General features: G+C 43.7%; 1 protein-coding gene across 2 annotated transcripts in view; it reads left to right on the top strand.

Annotated features, from left to right (window-relative positions):
• The first annotated feature begins 699 nt into the window (after positions 1-699).
• Sidt1 (SID1 transmembrane family member 1) overlaps positions 700-21394 on the top strand; it is a 97676-nt gene continuing 76981 nt past the window's right edge. Inside the window, exon 1 of one of the 2 annotated variants that reach the window (XM_052158082.1) lies at positions 700-1612. In XM_052158082.1, the coding sequence (XP_052014042.1) occupies positions 1391-1612 (222 nt within the window). In that variant the 5' untranslated portion in view covers positions 700-1390. The remainder of the gene's footprint in view (positions 1613-21394) is intronic. The other variant, XM_052158081.1, reaches the window with a different exon arrangement.

Below are 21394 nucleotides of genomic sequence, written 5' to 3' on the forward strand. Positions count from 1 at the left end.
GCAAGCGAGACAGGGGGCAGGGGGCAAATTCCAGCTGAGAGTATGAATTATCTTTCTAATAAAGAGATGCTAGACCCCAAAAGAACATGGTGCCCTGTGAAGGAGCTGGTGCCCAGGTCTCATAAAGTTTGTGACTGACGGGCTTTCCATCTCAAAGCCTGTTCTCCAATGGTTACTGCAGCACACCTCGAAGACCTTCAGAAATTTCAAGCTTATTAAATTTCACTAAACGTTGGGGAGAGTGCATAAATATGCTCAATGCTACACTTTAAAGTCATCCCAATTCCGGCTCAGAACATGGTATTATGTTCCCCCCCCCCAAAAAAAAACCTCAGGCTTAGCAGGTGGGGTGGCTGGTCATTGCAGTCGTAGCTCTTGGCAGACTGAGGGAGAAAGATTCCGAGCTCAAGGCCAGTCTGGATTATGTAGGAAGACCCTGCCTCAATAAAATAAAATTCGATTAAAATGAACAGCCAAAAAAAAAAAAAAAAAAAAAAAAAGCAATGTAGAATCCTGAAAATTCTTCCAGACTCTGAAAGAAAATATTGCCCCAGTTAAACGGCACAAAAGGCTGGGGTGGAAAGAGATATAATCTGCCTAAATCTGGTCTCTCAAACTTCCGGAAGCAGTTTACAAGCCGAACTGGAGACTATTCTCTTGACCATATCTATATTTTGTAACTGTACATATTTACATACTTGCACATATGGCAAGGGAGCCATGACGTGAGTCTCCCCTCGGAGAGCAAGAGTCATGAGGAAATGAGCCAGGTGTCTGAGAAGGGCTTCTCTTCCAGCAGGGCGGATAGCCAGTGACCGACATTTCACACCTGAGAGTCTTGCTGGAAGCCACTGTAAAATCGAACTGGTGCATTCTCTTGAAAGGTGCACGCTCTTTTGCTTTCTATTCGCTTGCCTGCAGCTAGAGTGCACTTTCGTTTGACGTGCACTTGATTTCCTCCTTGATGGCTGGTCACACCGATTCTTCTAGACCAACAGCTACTTCTCTGAGGGGTTTGTCGTTGGTGGCTTGAGGTTGAGAGGAAAGAGATCAGTGACAATTCTTTCTGGGTGAGTGGAAGGTTTTCAGCGATGAGAAAGGGAAGACTTAAAAGTCGAAGGGAAAAGCAGCCTTCCCTGGCCCCCACGCCTCCCGCCGCCCCTAATCCACACGCGTGACCTCCTTTGGAGACCCCAGGTGGCACATCAGTATTTGATCTGCTGCTCTCCAGCGCGCTGCGGGCGTTGGGCGGCGGGGCTGGCCACACACTCCACGGCTGCTGAAGCCCGCATCCAGCGCCACAGGCAGCTTCGGGAGGACCATCTCCGTGCTCGCCCCTTCCTCGGGTTGCTTGTGTCCCCCCCCCCCGCCCCGGGGCGAGGCGCCCACCATGCCTGATTGCCCGCGGCTGGCACTGCTCTGCGCGCTGCCCTGGCTCCTGCGGGCGGCGGTCCCTGGCCACCAGGCAGAGCCCCTCGCGCGGTCGGCAGAGCTGCTCCGCAATCCGCGCGACCCCGCCAGAGGAGCCGATTTCGATCGCGTCTACAGCGGGGTGGTGAGCCTCAGCACCGAGAACATCTACTCCTTCAACTACACCAGCCATCCTGGCCAGGTAAGGAGCTCGCTCCCTCCCGCTGACCCCAACTTCCGAGATCGCCAAGCTTCCGACTGCGCTGGGAATTGACCTCGGGAGACTTCGGGGACTAGGAAACCCTCTCCCTGCCTCTCTCCTGTGAGGCAATCGCTGTCTTGCCCCAGCCTTGGCAGCAGTTTTGGGCACCGCTCCGCTTCACCTCGTGCCCACCCCGGTCTGGTCGCTGCCATTCCTGGGCTTTGCAGAGGCGCGGGGACCCGCATCCTCTGCGGATCCTGGCTCAGGCTGGGCCTTTCTCCGGGAAGTCTGGATGGCTATGTTCCTGGGAGGAAGGAGAAGGGAAGGGGGGAGGCGGGGGGCGGGGGGACGACGACAAACCCGCTCCTTATCTCCTATGGACCCTTCTATTTCATGGCGCGCCAGGAAGCAGAGGTTCTTAGAAATGGAAAGCGCTTGAGAGTGAGCAGGTCTCTGCCACCCACCACTGTGTGCTTGTTTGTAAAAAGCCAAGCCAAAGACATTGTAACTGAGATGCTCAGGTGATCTGCCCAGGCTCTGATTATAAATAAGGGTGGAGATGTGTGTGAAAGTTCTGTAGACAAGAGTAGCGGTGAGACAAGCAGGGAAAATTATTTTAGCAACCATGCCTCTGACTTATCTGATTATATAATGTAAGACAGTACATATAATTCACATTTTCCTTCAAATAAGATACTTTTTAAAAGGGATGGCTCTCTAGTGTACCTGCTTCTGTCTCTACTTCCCACATAAATGTGTTTATGCAACTATGCCCTGCACCTTGGGGGCATTTCAGAACCAGGTGATTAGAATTCCTCTATCCTTTTCCATCCCTGACTCTCATTCAGGGTCACAGAAACTTCCTTCGTTAAGCATGTCGTTACTTTTTAGTGCCTTTCTTCTGTGTGAACTGAGAAAGTGCCTCAAGTTCTCCATCTCCTAGCTTGTACCAATCCATCGAATCTAGCTTGCATTGTCTCCATGGCAACACAGCCCTTGCCCTGCCAGACCTCCTGTAACCTAAGGTAGTGAGAGTGCCCTGTAGCAGCGGAGTTGCTGGGTGCAAAGCCATTCCATCACATACGGAGGAGAGGGGGTAGGTTTTATTTTCATATCCCACACAAGGGACTCCTGACCGCCCAGTATGGGATGCCCACTAGCCGGCTGATATATTGCACATAAAATAGATTCCTACCCCTGTGGTTTCCTGGAACTAGAGGAGAGCCTTGAAACCCTAGCTTTGTCCAAAATCAAATAGCATGCGCAAAGAAAACCATCACAGGCATTGGCGCTTCTTACAGTTCTGCTGAGAGGCAACTGAGCTGCCTTGTTTATTTATTTTTCTTTCTTTCTCTCTTCTTTCCTTTAAGGTTTATTTTGTTTTTATTTTATCTGTATGTATGAAAGCCTGCAAGTTTGTATGTGTACCACATGCTTGTGTGGTGCCCACAGAGGCCAGAAGAGGGCGCCAGAATCCCCAGGAACTGTAGTTAGAGGCAATTGTGAGCTACTACTTGTGTGGAAACCGAAAGGAGGTCTTCTGAAGAGCTATATGTGTTCTTAATGCCCGACCCCTCCCCAAGCTTGCTTGCTGAGAGAGTGTCATTATTTATTATTATTATTATTATTATTATTATTATTATTATCAGTAGTAGTAGTAGTATTTCATTATTAGCTGGCCTCAAACGTATCATCCTCTTCCTCAGTGCTAAGATTACAGGCATGTACAATCCCTTCTGGTAGACTAATGACTAGTTTGTGTGCTTGTTTTGTTTGCTGTTGTTGTTGTTGGTTGATTGGTTGGTTTGGTTTGGTTTTGCTTTTGTCTTTCCACCCTTACAACTGTGAAAATTCCTCTACTGAACACAGGCTGAACTCTCCTGCTTGACTTTCCCACACTTGAGATATCGAGGGTTTCACAGCTTTATACTTGTTCTCTGCAAACGGAATGAGAAGATGAGTAAAAGCCTACAGAGCAGTTAACAAGAGGTTAAGTAAAGCAAACACACAGTGGAAAAATACTTCCTTATGCCCTTTCTATTTTGCATGTATGCACGTTAAAGTGTTCTTTGTTCACAAAACAGTGGTGATAGTTTCAATCCATACATAGTACAATGAAAAGTCAACAACAGGGGCTGAAGACATGGTTCCGTGGTTAAGAGCACTGACTGCTCTTCCAGAGGTCCTGAGTTCAATTCCCAGCAACCACATGGCGGCTCACAACCATCTGTAATGGGATCTGATGCCTTCTTCTCGTGTGTCTGAAGAGAGTGACTTTAGAAAACAAAGTTGATAAGCATGGGCCTGTCAGATTTAAAATATTCTTATGCCAAAACCCTACATTAATATATACCAGTGTGTGTGTGTGTGTGTGTTTGTGTGTCTTTCTGAGACAGAATTTTAATAATTGTATTAGAGAAAAGAACCTTTGACCTTTTTAGCTGAGAACTCAACCTCCCCTTCTCCCAGTCAATCACTGTTGATTTCTCCAAATCAGCATTCTCTTCGATCCAGCTATTACTCTGGTTTCCTACCCATAGCCACCTCTCTTCTTGGTATGTTTTGCTTCAATACGTCCTCCTTCCAATGCCATGAACACGGTCTGCAGCAGAATTTTACTGAAGGTTTGGAACAGCAAGAGGGATTGCTGCACAGCACAAAGCAGGTGGTGGGCTACCCTAGAAATCTGCAACATGTACTAACTAGCCATGCCCCATGGAGGGCGGGAAGGATTTTTGAGGGAGTTGCTCTTTCTTTCCAGCTGTGACCTGACCACCTTCTTGGCCATCCCCTCTCCCCACAGTCCCAAATGCTGGCTGCCGCCAAATTTCATTATTGTTCCACAGTACACACTGTTTAGCCTCCATTTCCAACTTCACACTAACTGAGAAGCTACATAGAGAGAGATCTGAGGTGTCTAGAGGAAGAGCTTGGCGAATGATTTTCCCCTAACCTGAGCAACATGTTGGTAAGGCAGGGCTCCCTCTAGTTGGGGTCATTTCCCACTATCCCTCTTCAGTCAAGATTTTGGGTTTTGGAAAAAAGTATCCAGTTTTGTTTTTGAAGTTTTTAATCTTTTGTTCTTCTTCTCAATCCATTCTTGTTTGTTGTTTTTCTTTTTCTTTAGCTCAAAGAAGAAAGTTTGTATTAAATTCGGACTTTGGGGAGGGGAGGGGGGGCGGGAGCCTTCGCCCTGGGGAGGGGAGAGGGGGCGGGAGCCTTCGCCCTGGGCCTCTCAGTCAGCCACTGCCTCTTCTTTGCAACATGGAATGGAGAGTTCACCAGGCTACAGTAGCTGAACTCAGCACCAGGAAACATCTGATATGCCTTGAGGCAGGGACTCATATAAATATAAAGTTGACATTTTAAAAAAAAAAATCACTGAAAGGATGGACTGACCAGTTTAAAGACAAATAATGGAAGCAGTAGTTAAAGGTTCAGGTTCAGCAACATAGGATTCATTTCATTTCCCCGGGGAGGACGGTTCCCAAGGCTCCCTTGAGTGGGAGTTAGTTACACTGAGCAAACAGGTCCAAAACCACAGGGCTCAGTCAGCCAACAGGAAATCACCTTGCGGGAAGGTGACTAGGGAAATAGTGGCCTGGACATGGGCACCAACACAAGTCTACAAGGAAATGACAGCACCCTTGTGGAGACTGGGAGGCCCACTGGAGCCTTTTCACCATCAGAAACTGGTGCTCTGCAGGCTGTCTTCCGTCTTCCCTGAGGGGTGCAGGACAGAACCCCACACTGGCCACAGCACTGAGATCTTTTTTCAAAACATCCCTTTTGTTTACTAAACTGAAACATGTATCCTTTTTTGTTGTCTCTCCCTTAGCTAGCATACAAAGCAATATGTTTCATTGTGTTGCTTTACAAACTTAACTTTGTTTGGGTCGATCCTTCCCCCTTCCTTTCCCCCATGTCCTGGCTGAACCCCAGTCCTTCTCTCGGACTCTTTCTTCCCCAGTAGTTCTTGGTGAACAATCTCTGAGAGAACCGTGAGAGGTTTCAGGGAAAAAAAAAAATCATTGTTCACCAGGCATTCTTTTGGTGGTGTGCTGACACCTTTATACGTTCATGAACTATACTTAGACCCACATCCACATAAGTACACATATAAAAACTAAATCTTGGACACGTGTACAAAAAGATATTGGAACTTTTGTCTTTCTAGACCTAAGCTACTTTACTTAATGTAATAGTTTCCTGCTCCACCCATTCCTTTGCAAGTTTCATGATTTCATTTTTCCTTACCTCCAAATAAAATGTCACTGTGTATATATATGTATTACGTGATAACTGGTGATTCGTCTGTTGATGAACATCTACTCCGATTCCATTTCTTTATTATGAGCAGAGCATCTGTGACCATGAATGTGCAAGAATCTCTGCCTACGACATAGAGTTCTTTGGATGTATTCCCGGGAGCAGTGTAATTGGGTCCTATGATAGCTCTATTTGTGTTTTGTGTTTTTGTCTTTTTTTTTTTTTTTGAGAAGTCTCTGTACTGATCTCCATAATGGCTGCCCAGTTTATAGTCACAGCAACAATGAATGAGTGTTCCTCTCCCTCCTAACCTTTCCAGCCTTCTTGCATGTCTGTTCTTAACAGTAATCATTCTGAGTTGAGTGACGTAGAATCTCAACCTCTGCTTACAATTGCATTTCTCTGATGGTTGCAGACATTGGATAATTTATTGGTCATTTTTGTTTCTTCTTTTGAGAAGTTCATAGTCCATTTATTGATAGGCAGGGGTCATTTTGTGTTTAAAGTTTAAAACTCTTTGTGTGTTCTCATGCTAACACACCCCCTTCTGCAAGCTCAAGTGTGGATGACAAATATTTCCTTCTATTCTGTTGTTGCCTATTACTCTTCTGATCTCTTCCTTTGCTGTTCACGAACTTTTTAATTTAATGCAATTTGGTTTGTTGATTCTTGGCGCTATTTGCTGTTACTGGAGTCCCATTTAAAAAGTTTTTGCCCACGCCTAAATCTGGAAGTGTTTTCTCTATATTTTCCTTGAGCAGCTTCTGAGTTTGATTTTTGGTGAATGATGTGAACATAACTTCATTCTCCTGCAGATAGATAGATAATTCAGTTTTTACTGACATTATTTGTTGACCAGGCTATCGTTTTTTTCAATGCATGTTTTGAATACCTTTTCTAATATTAGTGGCCACAAGATGTGAGTTCACGTCTGGGTTTTCTACTATGTTCTATTGGTCTGCATCTGTCTCTTTGTTTGAGTACTATGCTGTTTTTGGTCACTATGGCTCTGTAGTGTAATTTGAGATCAGGTATTCTGACTTGGGTAATATAGTAATTTTCACAAAGTTACTTCTGCTCCATCGTAGGAGCACAGACTATCTATCTTATGCCCAGTGTCTTCTTCAATTTATTTTTTCAGTTTCTTACTTTCTTGGATAGGAAGAATTTAGAAATGCTTTATTTTTATCCAAGTTTTAATTGTTTTGAAAATTTTATGTACAAGTACATAATTTCCAACCTTCCCTTTTTCCCTGAACTATTCCCATGCATCCCCTACTCCTCCTCAAATTCAGTCTAACTTCTTCTTTAATTATTATTGGTGTGTGTGTGTGTGTGTGTGTGTGTGTGTGTTTAGGGTTCAACCCTGGAGAAGACTAATTCTCCGTTGCTCAGCAGTCATCAATTGCCTGTAGACCTTTATCTAGAAGAGGACCTTATGAGAGTTCCTCTGTAGTATCAAGGAAGTATTCCTGGACCCCTAAAGACCAGTCAAGAGCCAATCACATCAAGGTCTTGATTTGTGCTAGCTCAGGCTTCACTCACTGCTGCCCTGCAAGACAGTTCTGGTGGAGGAAAAGCCCTGAACAAGGTTTTGTAGAAAGCAGCCAGTGAGGGGTGAGTGTTTCTAACCTGGCAAGCATCTAATTAATGTGCTACTGAGGTCTTTAGCATAACTGGCTGGTGCTGGAAGCCAAACTGTAAACTTAACTTCTGATTTCTCCCTAATTGGTGGTTGTTAGGCAGAGGGTGAGCTTGCTGGGGGTTAACTTGGAAACTTGTGCTAATCGCTGGATTTGTTGGGGGAGATTAACCTGGAGACTCAGGTCTTGTTAGGGTTAGCCTAGAAACTGGTTTTGCTGGGGGGAGGGGGAGGGACTGTAACTTGGAAACTGGCCTGTTAGTTTGAGTTCTAACTTAGGTCAGATTCACTAAAATGGAGTTTGAACCCAAAATTTGGTCTCTTACCTCCATCCCCATTGTCATGGTGCCGGCCTTATTCAGGTCACTATACTTGAAAGGTTTCATGGGTTGGTTCTTTGTCATATAAAGAAAATACCACCTCACGGTAGACATCATGATTCTTTGGCTCTTAAAATCTTCCTGCCTCCTTTGCTCTGATGCTCCCTGGCCCTTAGGTACAGGGGATGTGTTGTAGATATATCAGTTAGTGTTTGGCATCTCATATAGTCAGTTGCTTTGTGCATTTTGACCAGTTGTGGCTTTCTATGATGGCCTCCATCTGCCGGAAGAAGGAACTTCTTTGATGAGGCATGAGAACTACATCCATCTGCCAGCATAAGGATAAATATTTATAATACAGTAAGAAATTAAACTGGTTTGGGAAAGGGGCAGTAGCGAGTGCTCCTCTAGGGTCCATGACCTCACCAGGCACAGGTAGTTGTCTGTGTTCATGTCCCGAGCATAGTTATCTCCTATTGAGTGGCCCTTAAGTCCCATCAAATGCCATTGATTACCCCAAGGTTTACCTACCACTACCGTACCCTTGGGAACATCTTACCGTGCTTGTCATTGTTGTGCTTCATGGGCCTTACAGCTGGGTAGAGCTATTGATTCTTGTCTACCCCAGCCACTCATATAGCACCTTCCGATGCCACAGAGCTATTCCATCGCCGGGAGATGGCTTCTAGGTCAGCCCCATCTGGATTCCTCCAAGTCATGTGTTCAAAGTATGCGATGTCTTCAGCATTAGGGTCTTACCTTCAAACTCTGGGAGGCAACCAAGGACAAAGCAATAGCCCGTTTTATGTGGGGAGTGTTTTCAAGGTTCCTGACCAACAACATGAAGAGACGTTTCCCATACCAGGCACTAGGGTTTGGTTAGATAGTCCATCACTCTTGGGGTGGGGCATTATCAACTCAAGTAGCATAACTTTATTAAAACTACATACAGTGCATGCATGTATGCGCAAGTGGGTATGTGAGTTTGTGTGTATGTGTGTGTGTGTGTGTGTGTGTGTGTGTGTGAGAGAGAGAGAGAGAGAGAGAGAGAGAGAGAGTGCAGAGGTCTTTTACCTTCTTATTTAGGTTTATTCATAGGTATTTTTAAAGCTGTTGCAAATGGGATTTTTTTCCTCTGCGAGTTTGTTATGGCATATAGAAAAGCTACCATTTTATTGTTGTTGATGATTTTGTATCCTTCAGTTCTACTAAAACTATTCCAAAAGCTTTCTCTTTCTTTCTAAGTATAAAATCACATTGCATATCTCTATTATAAATAGAGATAATTTGACCTTTTTCTTTCTATTTTGTACCCTTCTTTTTGTCATTCTTAGTTTGGAATAACTTTGCCCAGTAATCTTTTAGTGATATATGTAGTATAAGCTGTCCTCTGAGTTCCACATAGATGTCTTGACACAAATGAACCTCACTCACACAATCTCACACGTACACACATACACACGTGCGAATGCACACACACACCACAAGTTTAAAAAAAAATCTAAATCCTTAATGTAATTTGGCAATTTTTTTCTTGTCATTATTCCCTAAACCCTACAACATCATTTTTTACCCAGCATTTGTATTGCATTTGTATTGTATGAGTAATGTGATTTAAAGAATGCATAGGATGTGCATAAGCTGTGGGAAAATATTGTGTGCATTATATAAGTCACTCAAGCGTGTGCAGGATTGGTGTCCCTGGGGATCTCTGTGACCATCGAAAGGATGCTGACACACAATCACACCACACCTGGAAAGTGGCTTAGAAGAGTTAGAAGCTTGGATGCCGAGGCCCCAGTTCTCCCTTTCTCGTAAAGAGCCAGGGCATGCAGGTTCCTTGTGTACTGAGGCCAAGGACCTCCTTTGCTGTCCTCCCACCGCTTCCTTCTACACAGGACTACTACTGCCTGTTGGAGGGATGAGTATCTCATTAACACATCATCTAGATGAACAGCCTGCAGCCACACACACACTGGCAGATCTGGTGTCTGGTAGGGCCCTGTTTCCAAGCTTGCAGCTAGCTACTGTCTGGCTGCATCCACAAAGGGTCAAGAGTGCAGGGGGGGGCGGGGCGAGTCTCCTGCCAAGCTAGGAGTCAAGGTGTTCTCTTATAAAGGCAGCGATCTCATCCCCATGACCTACTTCCCAAAGGCCCAATTTCAGACATCATTTGAGGAGATTAGGATTCATCCCGTGAAGAACAGGGGTGAGGTGTGAGATACACGCATTCAGTCCGTAGAAATCACCTCCGACATTTCCCTCTTTCACCGTGAAAATGACGTCAGTTAGTCATGAGAGTCCTTGAGGGCTGAGATCACTTCACATATGGAGCTGATATTATGGGGCAGGGGGAGGGCACAGCGTGATTGCTTGCTGCGCTGTGGAATGGATTCTGTACGTTTGTGCTCTTATGCAGAGACATGGAGCTGGGGTGGCTAGTCTGAACTGATATATAAAGTATACACCAGATCTCAAAGACCAGATTAAAACAATATAAAATGTTTTGCTGATGTGTGTGTGTGTGTGTGTATTTAAATGGTACTATCTTCAGATATTCAAGATTGACTTGTTTTTGTAAAATTTATTTCACCTATCTAGTTTTGCCTTTTCAACCTAGCTACTAGAGGATTTTTAAACAGGCATGTAGCTCATTTTATTTATTTATGTGTATATATATATGTGTGTGTGTGTGTGTGTATTCACTTTACATCCCAATCGCAGCCCCGCCTCCTCCTAGTCTCACCCACCCCCACGAAGCTCCTTGTCTACTTCTATTGGACATCACTGCACCATGAACTACTTACTATGTTTTAGAGGAATCCTCTATCCCACATACAGTTCAGCTGGAGGAAGCTGAGCTTTAAAGGGTCCCGATAGGTAAGCTGCAAGAAGGGGAAAAGCACTTGGACATGGACAAGAAACCTGGTTTCTTTTCTGACCACATTCTTTATCGTGAGCCGTAGGCCTGTAAGGAGCAGTCTCTCACTGGCTGTTTGGTGAGCTTAGGCTGCTGCTTATAAAGAAAGCACGGGACAAATGCCTTGTTCTTCACTTGCCAAATTCTAAAATAATACACTGGTCCCCAGCACCCATGGTGATGATGGGCACTCATCAGTTATTGATTCAAACATGCTTCATACATTTTAGGTCATTATTGCTTTTATTTTCATGTAAGGACAATAGCCCATTGGGAGGTGAAGGCCAAGTTGAACTGACTTTGAATTATTTTCACAGGTCTGCCTGTTTGTTGTTTTGACTTTTTTTTTTTAAGATGTATTTATTTTATTTATATGAGTACACTGTAGCTGTCTTCAGACACACCAGAAGAGGGAATCAGGTCCTATTACAGATGGTTGGGAGCCACCATGCGGTTGCTGGGAATTAAACTCAGGACCTGAGAGATGAGCCTGTGCTCTTAACCACTGAGCCATCTCTCCAGTCCTGTTGTTTGATTTTTGAAAAGGGGTCTCATGTTGCCCAAGCTGGCTTTGAAATCACCATGTAGCCAAAAGTGACCTTGAACTACCCATCCTCCTGCCTCCACCTCCCAAGTGCTGGGATTGCACACACATGCCTTGACATCTGAATGACCTCTTCCCTGCTTTCATGGAAGTTAACTTCTGCTCTTAACCTGCCCTCGGGAAGCAATCCTGCCCAGAGGCCACAGTGCAAGAACTAGAGTCCCTTATTGCCAGTGGAACCCGCCCCTTTCAGTGGGCAGATCTCTGGAATGCTGTATATCTGGGGTCCATATCGTTACTTTCCATTCAGACTTGCAAACCCGAAGTTTCACCTGCTCTCACGGAGAGTCTACACCTGCTCTCATGGAGGGTCTACACCTGCTCTCACGAAGGGTCTACACCTGCTCTCATGGAGGGTCTACACCTGCTCTCACGGAAGGTCTACACCTACTCTCACGGAGGATCTACGCCTGCTCTCACGGAGGGTCTACGCCTGCTCTCACGGAGGGTCTACACCTGCTCTCACGGAGGGTCTACACCTGCTCTCACGGAGGGTCTACACCTGCTCTCACGGAGGGTCTACACCTGCTCTCACGAAGGGTCTACATCCCCTTTCCTTCAGGCCCCAGGTCCTGCTTCTCAGCTGGGCGAGCTTGGTTTCACATTCACTCTCTCCCACAGCGAAAAAGCATCTGCTTTAAATAGCGATGTTCATATTCCCACAAACCATAGGGCTCCTAGGAACAGTCTGGCTCGGTTGTTCGTGTGGTTCCTTGTAAACAAAGCATTCGGCACCGTACCACCAAGCTGCCGTGCGTAAGGTTAACATGGCCAGTTCTTCTGGTGAAGCAGCGCGATTAACGTGTTAGACTCCTTTGTTTTATTGTATTTCTGAATTAGAAGAATTGAATGATTTTTTTTTTTTTTGTCAGAGTGTTCTTTAAGCCACAAAACACACACCTGTGCAGGTCTAGCCTTCGTCCCTGTCCTCTGCACATGGTGCACTCTTCTCCTTCTCTATTGGGAGCCATGGATTGACCTATGACCTTTCATGAACTTTTACTTCTTAATTTAAATTTTATTTTGAGAATCTCATACATAAGTACTGTTTTCACAACATCTCCAACTCTTCTCAAGTCTTCCTCCTCCTTTTCAATTTCCTGACCTCTTCTTCTTTATTACACACACATACACACACACACACACACACACACACACAATCTGTTGAGTCCATTTGATGCTGTCCATGTGTATGTGTTTAGGGATGACCACGTGGGGTAAATAACCCAGCAGGGAGCTCTTCCCTGGAGAGTACCAATTTTCCCTTCCTCCACAGCTACCAACTGCCTGTAGCTCTTCATCTAGGGACAAGGCCTTGTCAGATTTTTGTCTCAATCATGTTGGCATGTCATCTGGTATTGTCATTGTGCTGGTTTTGAGATTTCAGGGACTTTTAAAGAATCACCAAGAAAATATTCCCATTACCAGTTATCACTGACATAATAATCTTTGCGTGTCAACCTCTAGGTCAGATATTGAGTCCCAGGTACAAATCTCTAGGAACGACTTAAGCATGGTAAGCCTGTGGTTTGAATTTGCAGTTAAAGGAACGAGCACTTTCCTTTCCCCCCTATGAGAATCTGACAGCCAGACTAGTTCTACTAATCCCACTCGTGACCGCTGATTCAGGGTTCCCGAACTAGTTCAGAGCCTCCATTTCACCCAGCCAAGCCGTGGATTACACGATCCTTAGAATAGTGTTTGTTTTGTTTTGTTTTTTAAAATAGATCTCTATTAGTGGTCTCTGAAATATGATAAACTTCACATTTTCACTAGGAGATTTTAAGACACCTGCTGTGTTTTTATGTATCTTTTAAATATTTCTCAGTGAAAATATTTTTAGCTATACCTAAGTCAGGACAATAGACAACCAAGAAGTGGCCAATATCAGAGGAAATACGAGGACGTATGTTTTTATCCCTTTTGTTACCTACAAAAACCCTCTATGTTTTATAAAATCAAACAAATGCAAAGTTTACTGTTTTCTGACTTTTTTTTTCTTCCAATTTGAAAAGTCCACTGCTTACAAGTGGTTTTGTTTCTAACTGCTTCTCCCCGCCCCCACGCCGTGTGTGTGTGTGTGTGTGTGTGTGTGTGTGTGTCCCTGCCCAATGCACATGCACTGAACTTGGTTTCCAGTTCCTTTGTTCTTTCTGCCTGTCCCTCCTGCTGAGCGGCACATCAATGGCTTGCTATGCTGTGAGTTTGTTTGGAATTATTCTTGGTGTTATTTTTATGGTTGTGATGGACTTTTCTGACAGGGCATTTTAAACATCTGAAACAATATGCACAGATTTTCCGCTTCTTTCCCCCACTGTGGTCTCAGCTGGCTACTTACAGCATCTCCCCGGTCCTCGCTTGCTGTGGATTTGAGTTTAAAAGGCCCGAATAGAAGTGCTGTTGGAAAGAATGAACTCCCCTCCCCCCCACAACCCCGAGTTTGGTGTTACAGGTACCATGCTGGCTGCCTCTTCTTTCTTTGTTTAACTCTGGAGCTAACAGAAGTTCCATGTCAACGCAGCAGGAATGTGGTACACAAGGCTCCAGGGCATAGCTAATGAACTATCTGAGTTAAAGTGTCTGCATAGGAAAATATCAAAGATAACATAAGACTACCGGAACAGAAGATAGAATAAGAACCATCCATTCCACCAGGCTTATAAAAACACTTTTTAGTCACTGTGATGGTGCCCAGGAAGTAGCACTCTTTTTTTTTTAATTAACTAATTTATTTTTTTACACTCCATATTTTATTCCCTACCACCACCGTTCACCCTCCAACTGTTCCACATCCCAAACCTCCTACCCTCCCCCTGTCTCCATGTGGCTGTCGCTACCCCTCACCCCACCTGACCGCTAAACTCTCTGGTCTTCCAATCTCTTGAGAGTTAGGTGTATCATCTCTGAATGAACACAGACCCGGCAGTCTTCTACTGTGTGTGTGTTGGGGGCCTCATGCCAGCTGGTGTATGCTGCCTGTTTGGTGGTCCAGTGTTTGAGAGATCTCGGGGGTCCAGGTTAATTGAGCTAGGCCTCCTACAAGATTGCCCTTCTCCTCAGCTTCTTTCAGCCTTCCCTAATTTAAAAACAGGGGTCATGCAAATATCTGCATCTGACTCAGCTGCTTGATGGGACTTCTGAAGTGTGGTTATGATAGGTCCCTTTTGAGAGACTCTCAGGACTCAAAGGGAGGGACCTTAGATGAAATGCTCAACAGTAGGGAGAGGGAACTTACTGAGCCCACCTCCAGCAGGAAGACAGAGCATCAAATGAGGGAGAGGGGGCCATCCCACAGTCACAATTCTGACCCATAATTGTTCTGATCTGAAAGAATTGCAGGGATGGAAATGGATCCTGAAGAAAAGAAGGTCCAGAGACAGGCCCAAAGTGGGATCCAGCTCAAGGAGAGGCCCCAAGGCCTGACACTATTTCTGAGGCTAGGGAGTGGCACTCTTTTTTTTTTTTTTTATTGGATATATTTTTTATTTACATTTCAAATGATTTCCCCTTTTCTGGCCCCCCCACTCCCCGAAAGTCCCATAAGCCCCCTTTCCCCCCTGTTCCCCCACCCACCCCTTCCCACTTCCCTGTTCTGGTTTTGCCCTATACTGCTACACTGAGTCTTTCCAGAACAAAGGACCACTCCTCCATTCTTCTTGTACCTCATTTGATGTGTGGATTATGTTTTGGGTATTCCAGTTTTCCAGGCTAATATCTACTTATTAGTGAGTGCATACCATGATTGATCTTTTGAGACTGGGTTACCTCACTTAGTATGATGTTCTCCAGCTCCATCCATTTGCCTAAGAATTTCATGAATTCATTGTTTCTAATGGCTGAATAGTACTTCATTGTGTAGATATACCACATTTTTTGCATCCATTCTTCCACTGAGAGATACCTAGGTTCTTTCCAGCATCTGGCCATTATAAATAGGACGGTTATGAATATAGTGGAGCATGTATCCTTATTACATGGTGGGGAGTCCTCTGGGTATATGCCCAGGAGTGGTATAGCAGGATCTTCTGGAAGTGAGGTGCCCAGTTTTCGGAGGAACCGCCAGACTGATTTCCAGAGTGGTTGTACCAATTTGCAACTCCACCAGCAGTGGAGGAGTGTTCCTCTTTCTCCACATCCTCGCCAACACCTGCTGTCTCCTGAATTTTTAATCTTAGCCATTCTGACTGGTGTAAGGTGAAATCTCAGGGTTGTTTTGATTTGCATTTCCCTAATGACTAATGAAGTTGAGCAATTTTTAAGATGTTTCTCCGCCAAACGAAGTTCTTCAGGTGAAAATTCTTTGTTTAACTCTGCACCCTATTTTTTAATAGGGTTATTTGGTTTTCTGGGGTCTAACTTCTTTGGTTCTTTTTATATATTGGATATTAGCCCTCTATCTGATGTAGGGTTGGTGAAGATCTTTTCCCAATTTGTTGGTTGCCAATTTGTCCTTTTGATGGTGTTCTTTGCCTTATAGAAACTTTTTTTAATTTTATGAGGTCCAATTTGTCAATTCTTGATCTTAGAGCATACACTATTGGTGATCTGTTCAGAAACTTTCCCCCTGTACCAATGTCCTCAAGGGTCTTCCCCAGTTTCTTTTCAATTAGCTTCAGAGTGTCTGGCTTTATGTGTAGGTCCTTGATCCATTTGGAGTTGAGCTTAGTACAAGGAGACAAGGATGAATCAATTTGCATTCTTCTGCATGCTGACCTCAAGTTGAACCAGCACCATTTGTTGAAAAGGCTATCTTTTTTCCATTGAATGTTTTCAGCTCCTTTGTTGAAGATCAAGTGGCCATAGGTGTGTGGGTTCATTTCTGGATCTTCAATCCTGTTCCATTGATCTGCCTGCCTGTCACTGTACCAATACCATGCAGTTTTTAATACTATTGCTCTGTAGTATTGCTTGAAGTCAGGGATACTGATTCCCCCAGAATTTCTTTTGTTGTTGAGAATAGTTTTAGCTATCCTGGGTTTTTGTTATTCCAGATGAATTTGAGAATTGCTCGTTCTAACTCTATGAAGAATTGAGTTGGGATTTTGATAGGTATTGCGTTGAATCTGTATATTGCTTTTGGCAAAATGGTCATTTTAACTATATTAACCTGCTGGTCCATAAGCATGGGAGTTTTTTTTTTTTTGTTTTTGTTTTTTTTTTGTTTTTTGTTTTTTTTTGAGAAAGAAATCAGAGACTTTTTAGAATTTAATGAAAATGAAGGCACAACATACCCAAATCTTTGGGACATAATGAAGGCATTGCTAAGAGGAAAACTCATAGCCCTGCACCCTATTTGGAGTGCCTCCAAAAAGAAAATGGAGAGAGCATACACTAGCAGCTTAACGACACACCTGAAAGCCCTGGAACAAAAAGAAGCCAATTCACCCAGGAGGAGTAGAAGACGGGAAATCATCAAACTCAGGGCTGAAATCAATCAAGTGAAAACAAAGAGAACCATACAAAGAATCAATGAATCTAGGAGCTGGTTCTTTGAGCAAATCAACAAGATAGATAAACCCTTAGCCAGACTGACCAAAGGGCACAGAAAAAGTATCCAAATTAACAAAATTAGAAATGAAAAGGGGGATATAACAACAGAAACTGAGGGAATTCAAAAAATCATTAGATCCTACTACAAAAGCCTATATTCAACACCACTGGAGAATCTGGAGGAAATGGACAATTTCCTAGACAGATACCAAATACCAAAATTAAATCAGGACCAAATAGATCATCTAAACAGTCCCATAACCCCTAAAGAAATAGAAGGGGTCATAGAAAGTCTTCCAACCAAAAAAAGCACAGCACCAGATGGTTTCAGTGCAGAATTCTATCAGACCTTCAAAGAAGACCTAACACCAATACTCTTCAAACTATTCCACAAAATAGAAACAGAAGGAACACTACCGAATTCCTTCTATGAAGCCACAATTACGCTGATACCAAAACCATACAACGATCCAACAAAGAGAACTTCAGACCAATTTCCCTTATGAACATTGATGCAAAAATACTCAATAAAATTCTTGCCAACCGAATCCAAGAACACATAAAAAATGATCATCCACCATGATCAAGTAGGCTTTATCCCAGGGATGCAGGGTTGGTTTAATATACAGAAATTCATCAATGCAATCCACTACATAAACAAACTCAAAGAAAAAAACCACATGGTCATTTCATTGGATGCTGAAAAAGCATTTGACAGAATTCAGTATCCTTTCATGCTTAAAGTCTTGGAAAGAACAGGAATTCAAGGCCCATACCTAAACATAGTAAAAGCAATATACAGCAAACCGGTAGCCAGCATCAAACTAAATGGAGAGAAACTTGAAGCAATCCCACTAAAATCAGGGACTAGACAGGGCTGCCCCCTTTCTCCTTATCTTTTCAATATTGTACTTGAGGTACTAGCTCAGACAATTCGACAACATAAGGAGGTCAAAGGGATACAAATTGGAAAGGAAGAAGTCAAACTATCATTATTTGCAGATGATATGATAGTCTACCTAAGTGACCCAAAAAACTCCACTAGAGAACTCCTACAGCTGATAAATAACTTCAGCAAAGTGGCAGGTTATAAAATCAACTCAAGCAAATCAGTAGCCTTCCTATACTCAAAGGATAAGAAGGCTGAGAAAGAAATTAGGGAAATGGCACCCTTCACAATAGCCACAAACAGTATAAAGTACCTTGGGGTGACTCTTACCAAACATGTGAAAGATCTGTATGACAAGGGAGTGGCACTCTTAAGAGGTGTGGCCTTGTTGGAGTCAATGTGTCTCCGTAGGCATAGGCTTTAATACCTCATCCTGGCTGCCTGGGGGGCAAGTCTTCTCCTAGTTACCTTCAGATAAAGATGGAGAACTCTCAACTCCTCCTACACCGTGCCCTCCTGGATGCTGCCTTGTTATCACCTTGATGATGCTGGACTGTACCTCTGAACCTGGAAGCCAGCCCCAATTAAATGTTGTCCTTAAGAGAGTTGCCTTGGTCATGGTGCCAGTTTACAGAAGTAAAACCCTAAGTAAGACAATCGCCATGATGGTTCTCTTAGCTATTGTGAAGATAGAAAATATTAAATCTTTCCTTAATGAATTAGTTGGTTATTAAAGTGTGTAGGTGTGGTGCATGGGATTATAGTTTGCTTAAAACTTAGAGTCAGCAATACGAACATCACATTCTATTAAATCACCCATCTAAGATCTTTTGGCTTAAATAAATAAGTTTATAAAATGTGTATACATCTCATTTATGCAAAAGCAATAGATTCCTATTTTAACTGTATGTGTTTGGACACTGGTGAGAACCAGATAAAGATTCTTGCATCAAGTTTAAGAATCTGTGCTTAATTTCAGGGGCCCACATGGTAGAAAAACAAAAAAATCTCCCAAAAGTCATTCTCTGGCTTCCATGAGCATACTATGGCCTGTGCATGGCCTATACCTGAATAAATAAATAAATAAATAAATAAATAAATAAATAAATAAATAAAGTGACTAGAAATGGAAAGGTATTTTATTTCTGGGGAAGTAGCAGTGTTATGCAGTGGACATAAGTTACATTTTAAATGCTAACTGGTCTCTAACAACACATACATGTAAGCCCCGGACAAAAGCAAGAGGATTCTACAAGTTCAAAGCCTGCCTGAGCTACATTTTGTGTTCTAGACCAGCAAGGCATACACAGCAAAACCCTGTCCCAAAAACCCAATAAGACAACAAATTGTTAATGGTAAAACGAACAAAAAGTGTTTGCTAAAGTAATTTGAGTTTTTATTCCTTTGATATAGTCAAGTGATAACAGCAGACAAAGAAACTAATTCTATTAGGAGGAAGGGCACGGTGATTCTGATCTTGAACGTTGAATAGACATTATTAACTGACTATTTAACTGTGAGAAGCTGGCTTGAAGGTGGCTTGTGTTGCAAATGTGTCCGAAGAATGCTAAAAAGAAACTGTCTTTACTAATAAGAGAGCTACAGTAAGTAATTCACGTCCTTGTCGCAGCAGCCAGAAATGGGACCTTTTCATCTCTTTCGATGAACAGCTAGTCCTCAAACCCCCATTTTAAAGAAGTCTCTCTACATTTAGCTGAAGGCTGGTTAGACAGGACAGGGTGTGTTTATGTACTACCACAGCAAAGGGTGAGGATCGCCTATGGTTTGGAAATATTTCAAGCATTTAGATAAAACACTTTATTTCTAAAACTGGTTCTCCAGGCACTTGCAGTTAGTACCCTGGACCTGTGAGAATAAAAATGGAGGTTGATCCTTCCCCCAGTCTGATAAACGCACATGTTCTTTCTACTTTGTTTCTCACTGACATCTACCCTCAGTTTCCACTATTCATACCTTGGACTGATGTGTTACATGAGTGATGGCCTGGTACTGCTACGTGACTGTGCGTGTTGTACACTGACCCGTCCACAGCTTACATCAATGTCTCCTCCCATCAGTCTTCTCAGTTCCATGGGACTGAAGAAATGCTGGTGTCACACCTCACCGCATACAGAATTTTTTTATCTCCTAAAAATCCCCTGTGTCTTGACAATTGTGTGGGAAACTGTCCCCAAGCAAAGCAGCCTTCAGTACTGAATCCTGTTCCCTGCAGGGTAAAGCATCCCTTCTGAGAAGGGGCTCTTGCCAAGCTGCCCATCCTGAGGCAGGGCCTGAACTGCCTCAGTCACAGCATTAGCAGCATTAGCACCGTCCCTGGGATGGCTGTGCGTAGGACTGGCTAAAATTCCATCAGCCTCATTCCATTTTGGAACTATCTTTTACATTCTTGGGCTACTGTGAAGGAAGATATAAAGACCTGTCTGCCTCCCTTCCTCCCCCTCTCTCCCTCCCTCCCTCCCTCCCTTCCTTCCTTCCCTTCCTTCCTTCCTTCCCTTCCCTTCCTTCCTTTCCTTCCTTCCTTCCCTTCCTTCCTTCCTTCCTTCCTTCCTTCCTTCCCTTCCTTCCTTCCCTTCCCTTCCTTCCTTTCCTTCCTTCCTTCCCTTCCCTTCCTTCCTTCCTTCCTTCCTTCCTTCCTTCCTTCCTTCCTTCCTTCCTTCCTTCCTTTCTTCTTTTCTCACACTAGCATCTGTGTGGCATTGATATAAAATGTCTAGGTGGACCTCACTTTCTTCAAATAGAGTGTAAGCACCGTGACACCCCCCCCCCCCCAGATCACCACTTCCCTGGGTCCTGAGTGTCACCTATCAGATGACAGACGCTGGGAGGCTTGTAGGGTAGGCTTGTTTGACTTGTAGGACACCAAGAGGAGAGAGCAGCAGAGCCACTCTTCCTGTGCCCTGGGTTCAAACAGCAGAAGAGCTCTGGAGACCATTCATCGGTCATTATTGAGTATCTGTTACTGGCAGTGGAGACAAGCTTACAAGCCCAAACGGCAAAGCAGGGGGTGCACCTCAGGCAGGATGTCATTTCCTTTTATGGCTTGGCTTCTAGGAACAGCTCATTCATTTCATTGAAAAGAGCAGTTTATCCCTGAGGGCCTTCTTATTTCTTCTACTGTCAGATTCTCAATGTTCCCGATCCAGAGCGTTTGTCTCTATGAAGAATGCTGTATAAACCCCGTCATCATAGTTTCATTATGCTATCAGTAACCTAGATATGAATACGTTTCTATAGGCCTTCATCTTTTGGTTTATTATCAAAATGTTATATTAGAACTTTCAATTCCAGCATGCACAGGGAGGCTATTGAAGGGATGTGTAGTTGTGGGCAGGCCAGGAATACTAAGCACAGGCAAGCCGGCTGCTTGGGGCTGGTCTTAGTTCACTCAGTAAACATTCGATTCCTTTCTGTGTGAGGCATTGTTTGGACAGCAGTGTAGATATGGTTACAATCTTTGTAAAGATGTGTGGTTTACATGCAGTGTTAGTTAAACAATCCTTTAATTCACTTGGAAGTTTCTGGGGAAGAATAATGAAGAGACTTTGGGAAGAATGTTTTCCTAAAAGCCAGAAAAGTAGGGAAAGAACAGAGCAAGGAAAACATGTCTAAATAAAAGGAAGAATTGGA

Source organism: Apodemus sylvaticus, chromosome 15 (assembly GCF_947179515.1).
Source record: "Apodemus sylvaticus chromosome 15, mApoSyl1.1, whole genome shotgun sequence".
Lineage (NCBI taxonomy): Eukaryota > Metazoa > Chordata > Mammalia > Rodentia > Muridae > Apodemus > Apodemus sylvaticus.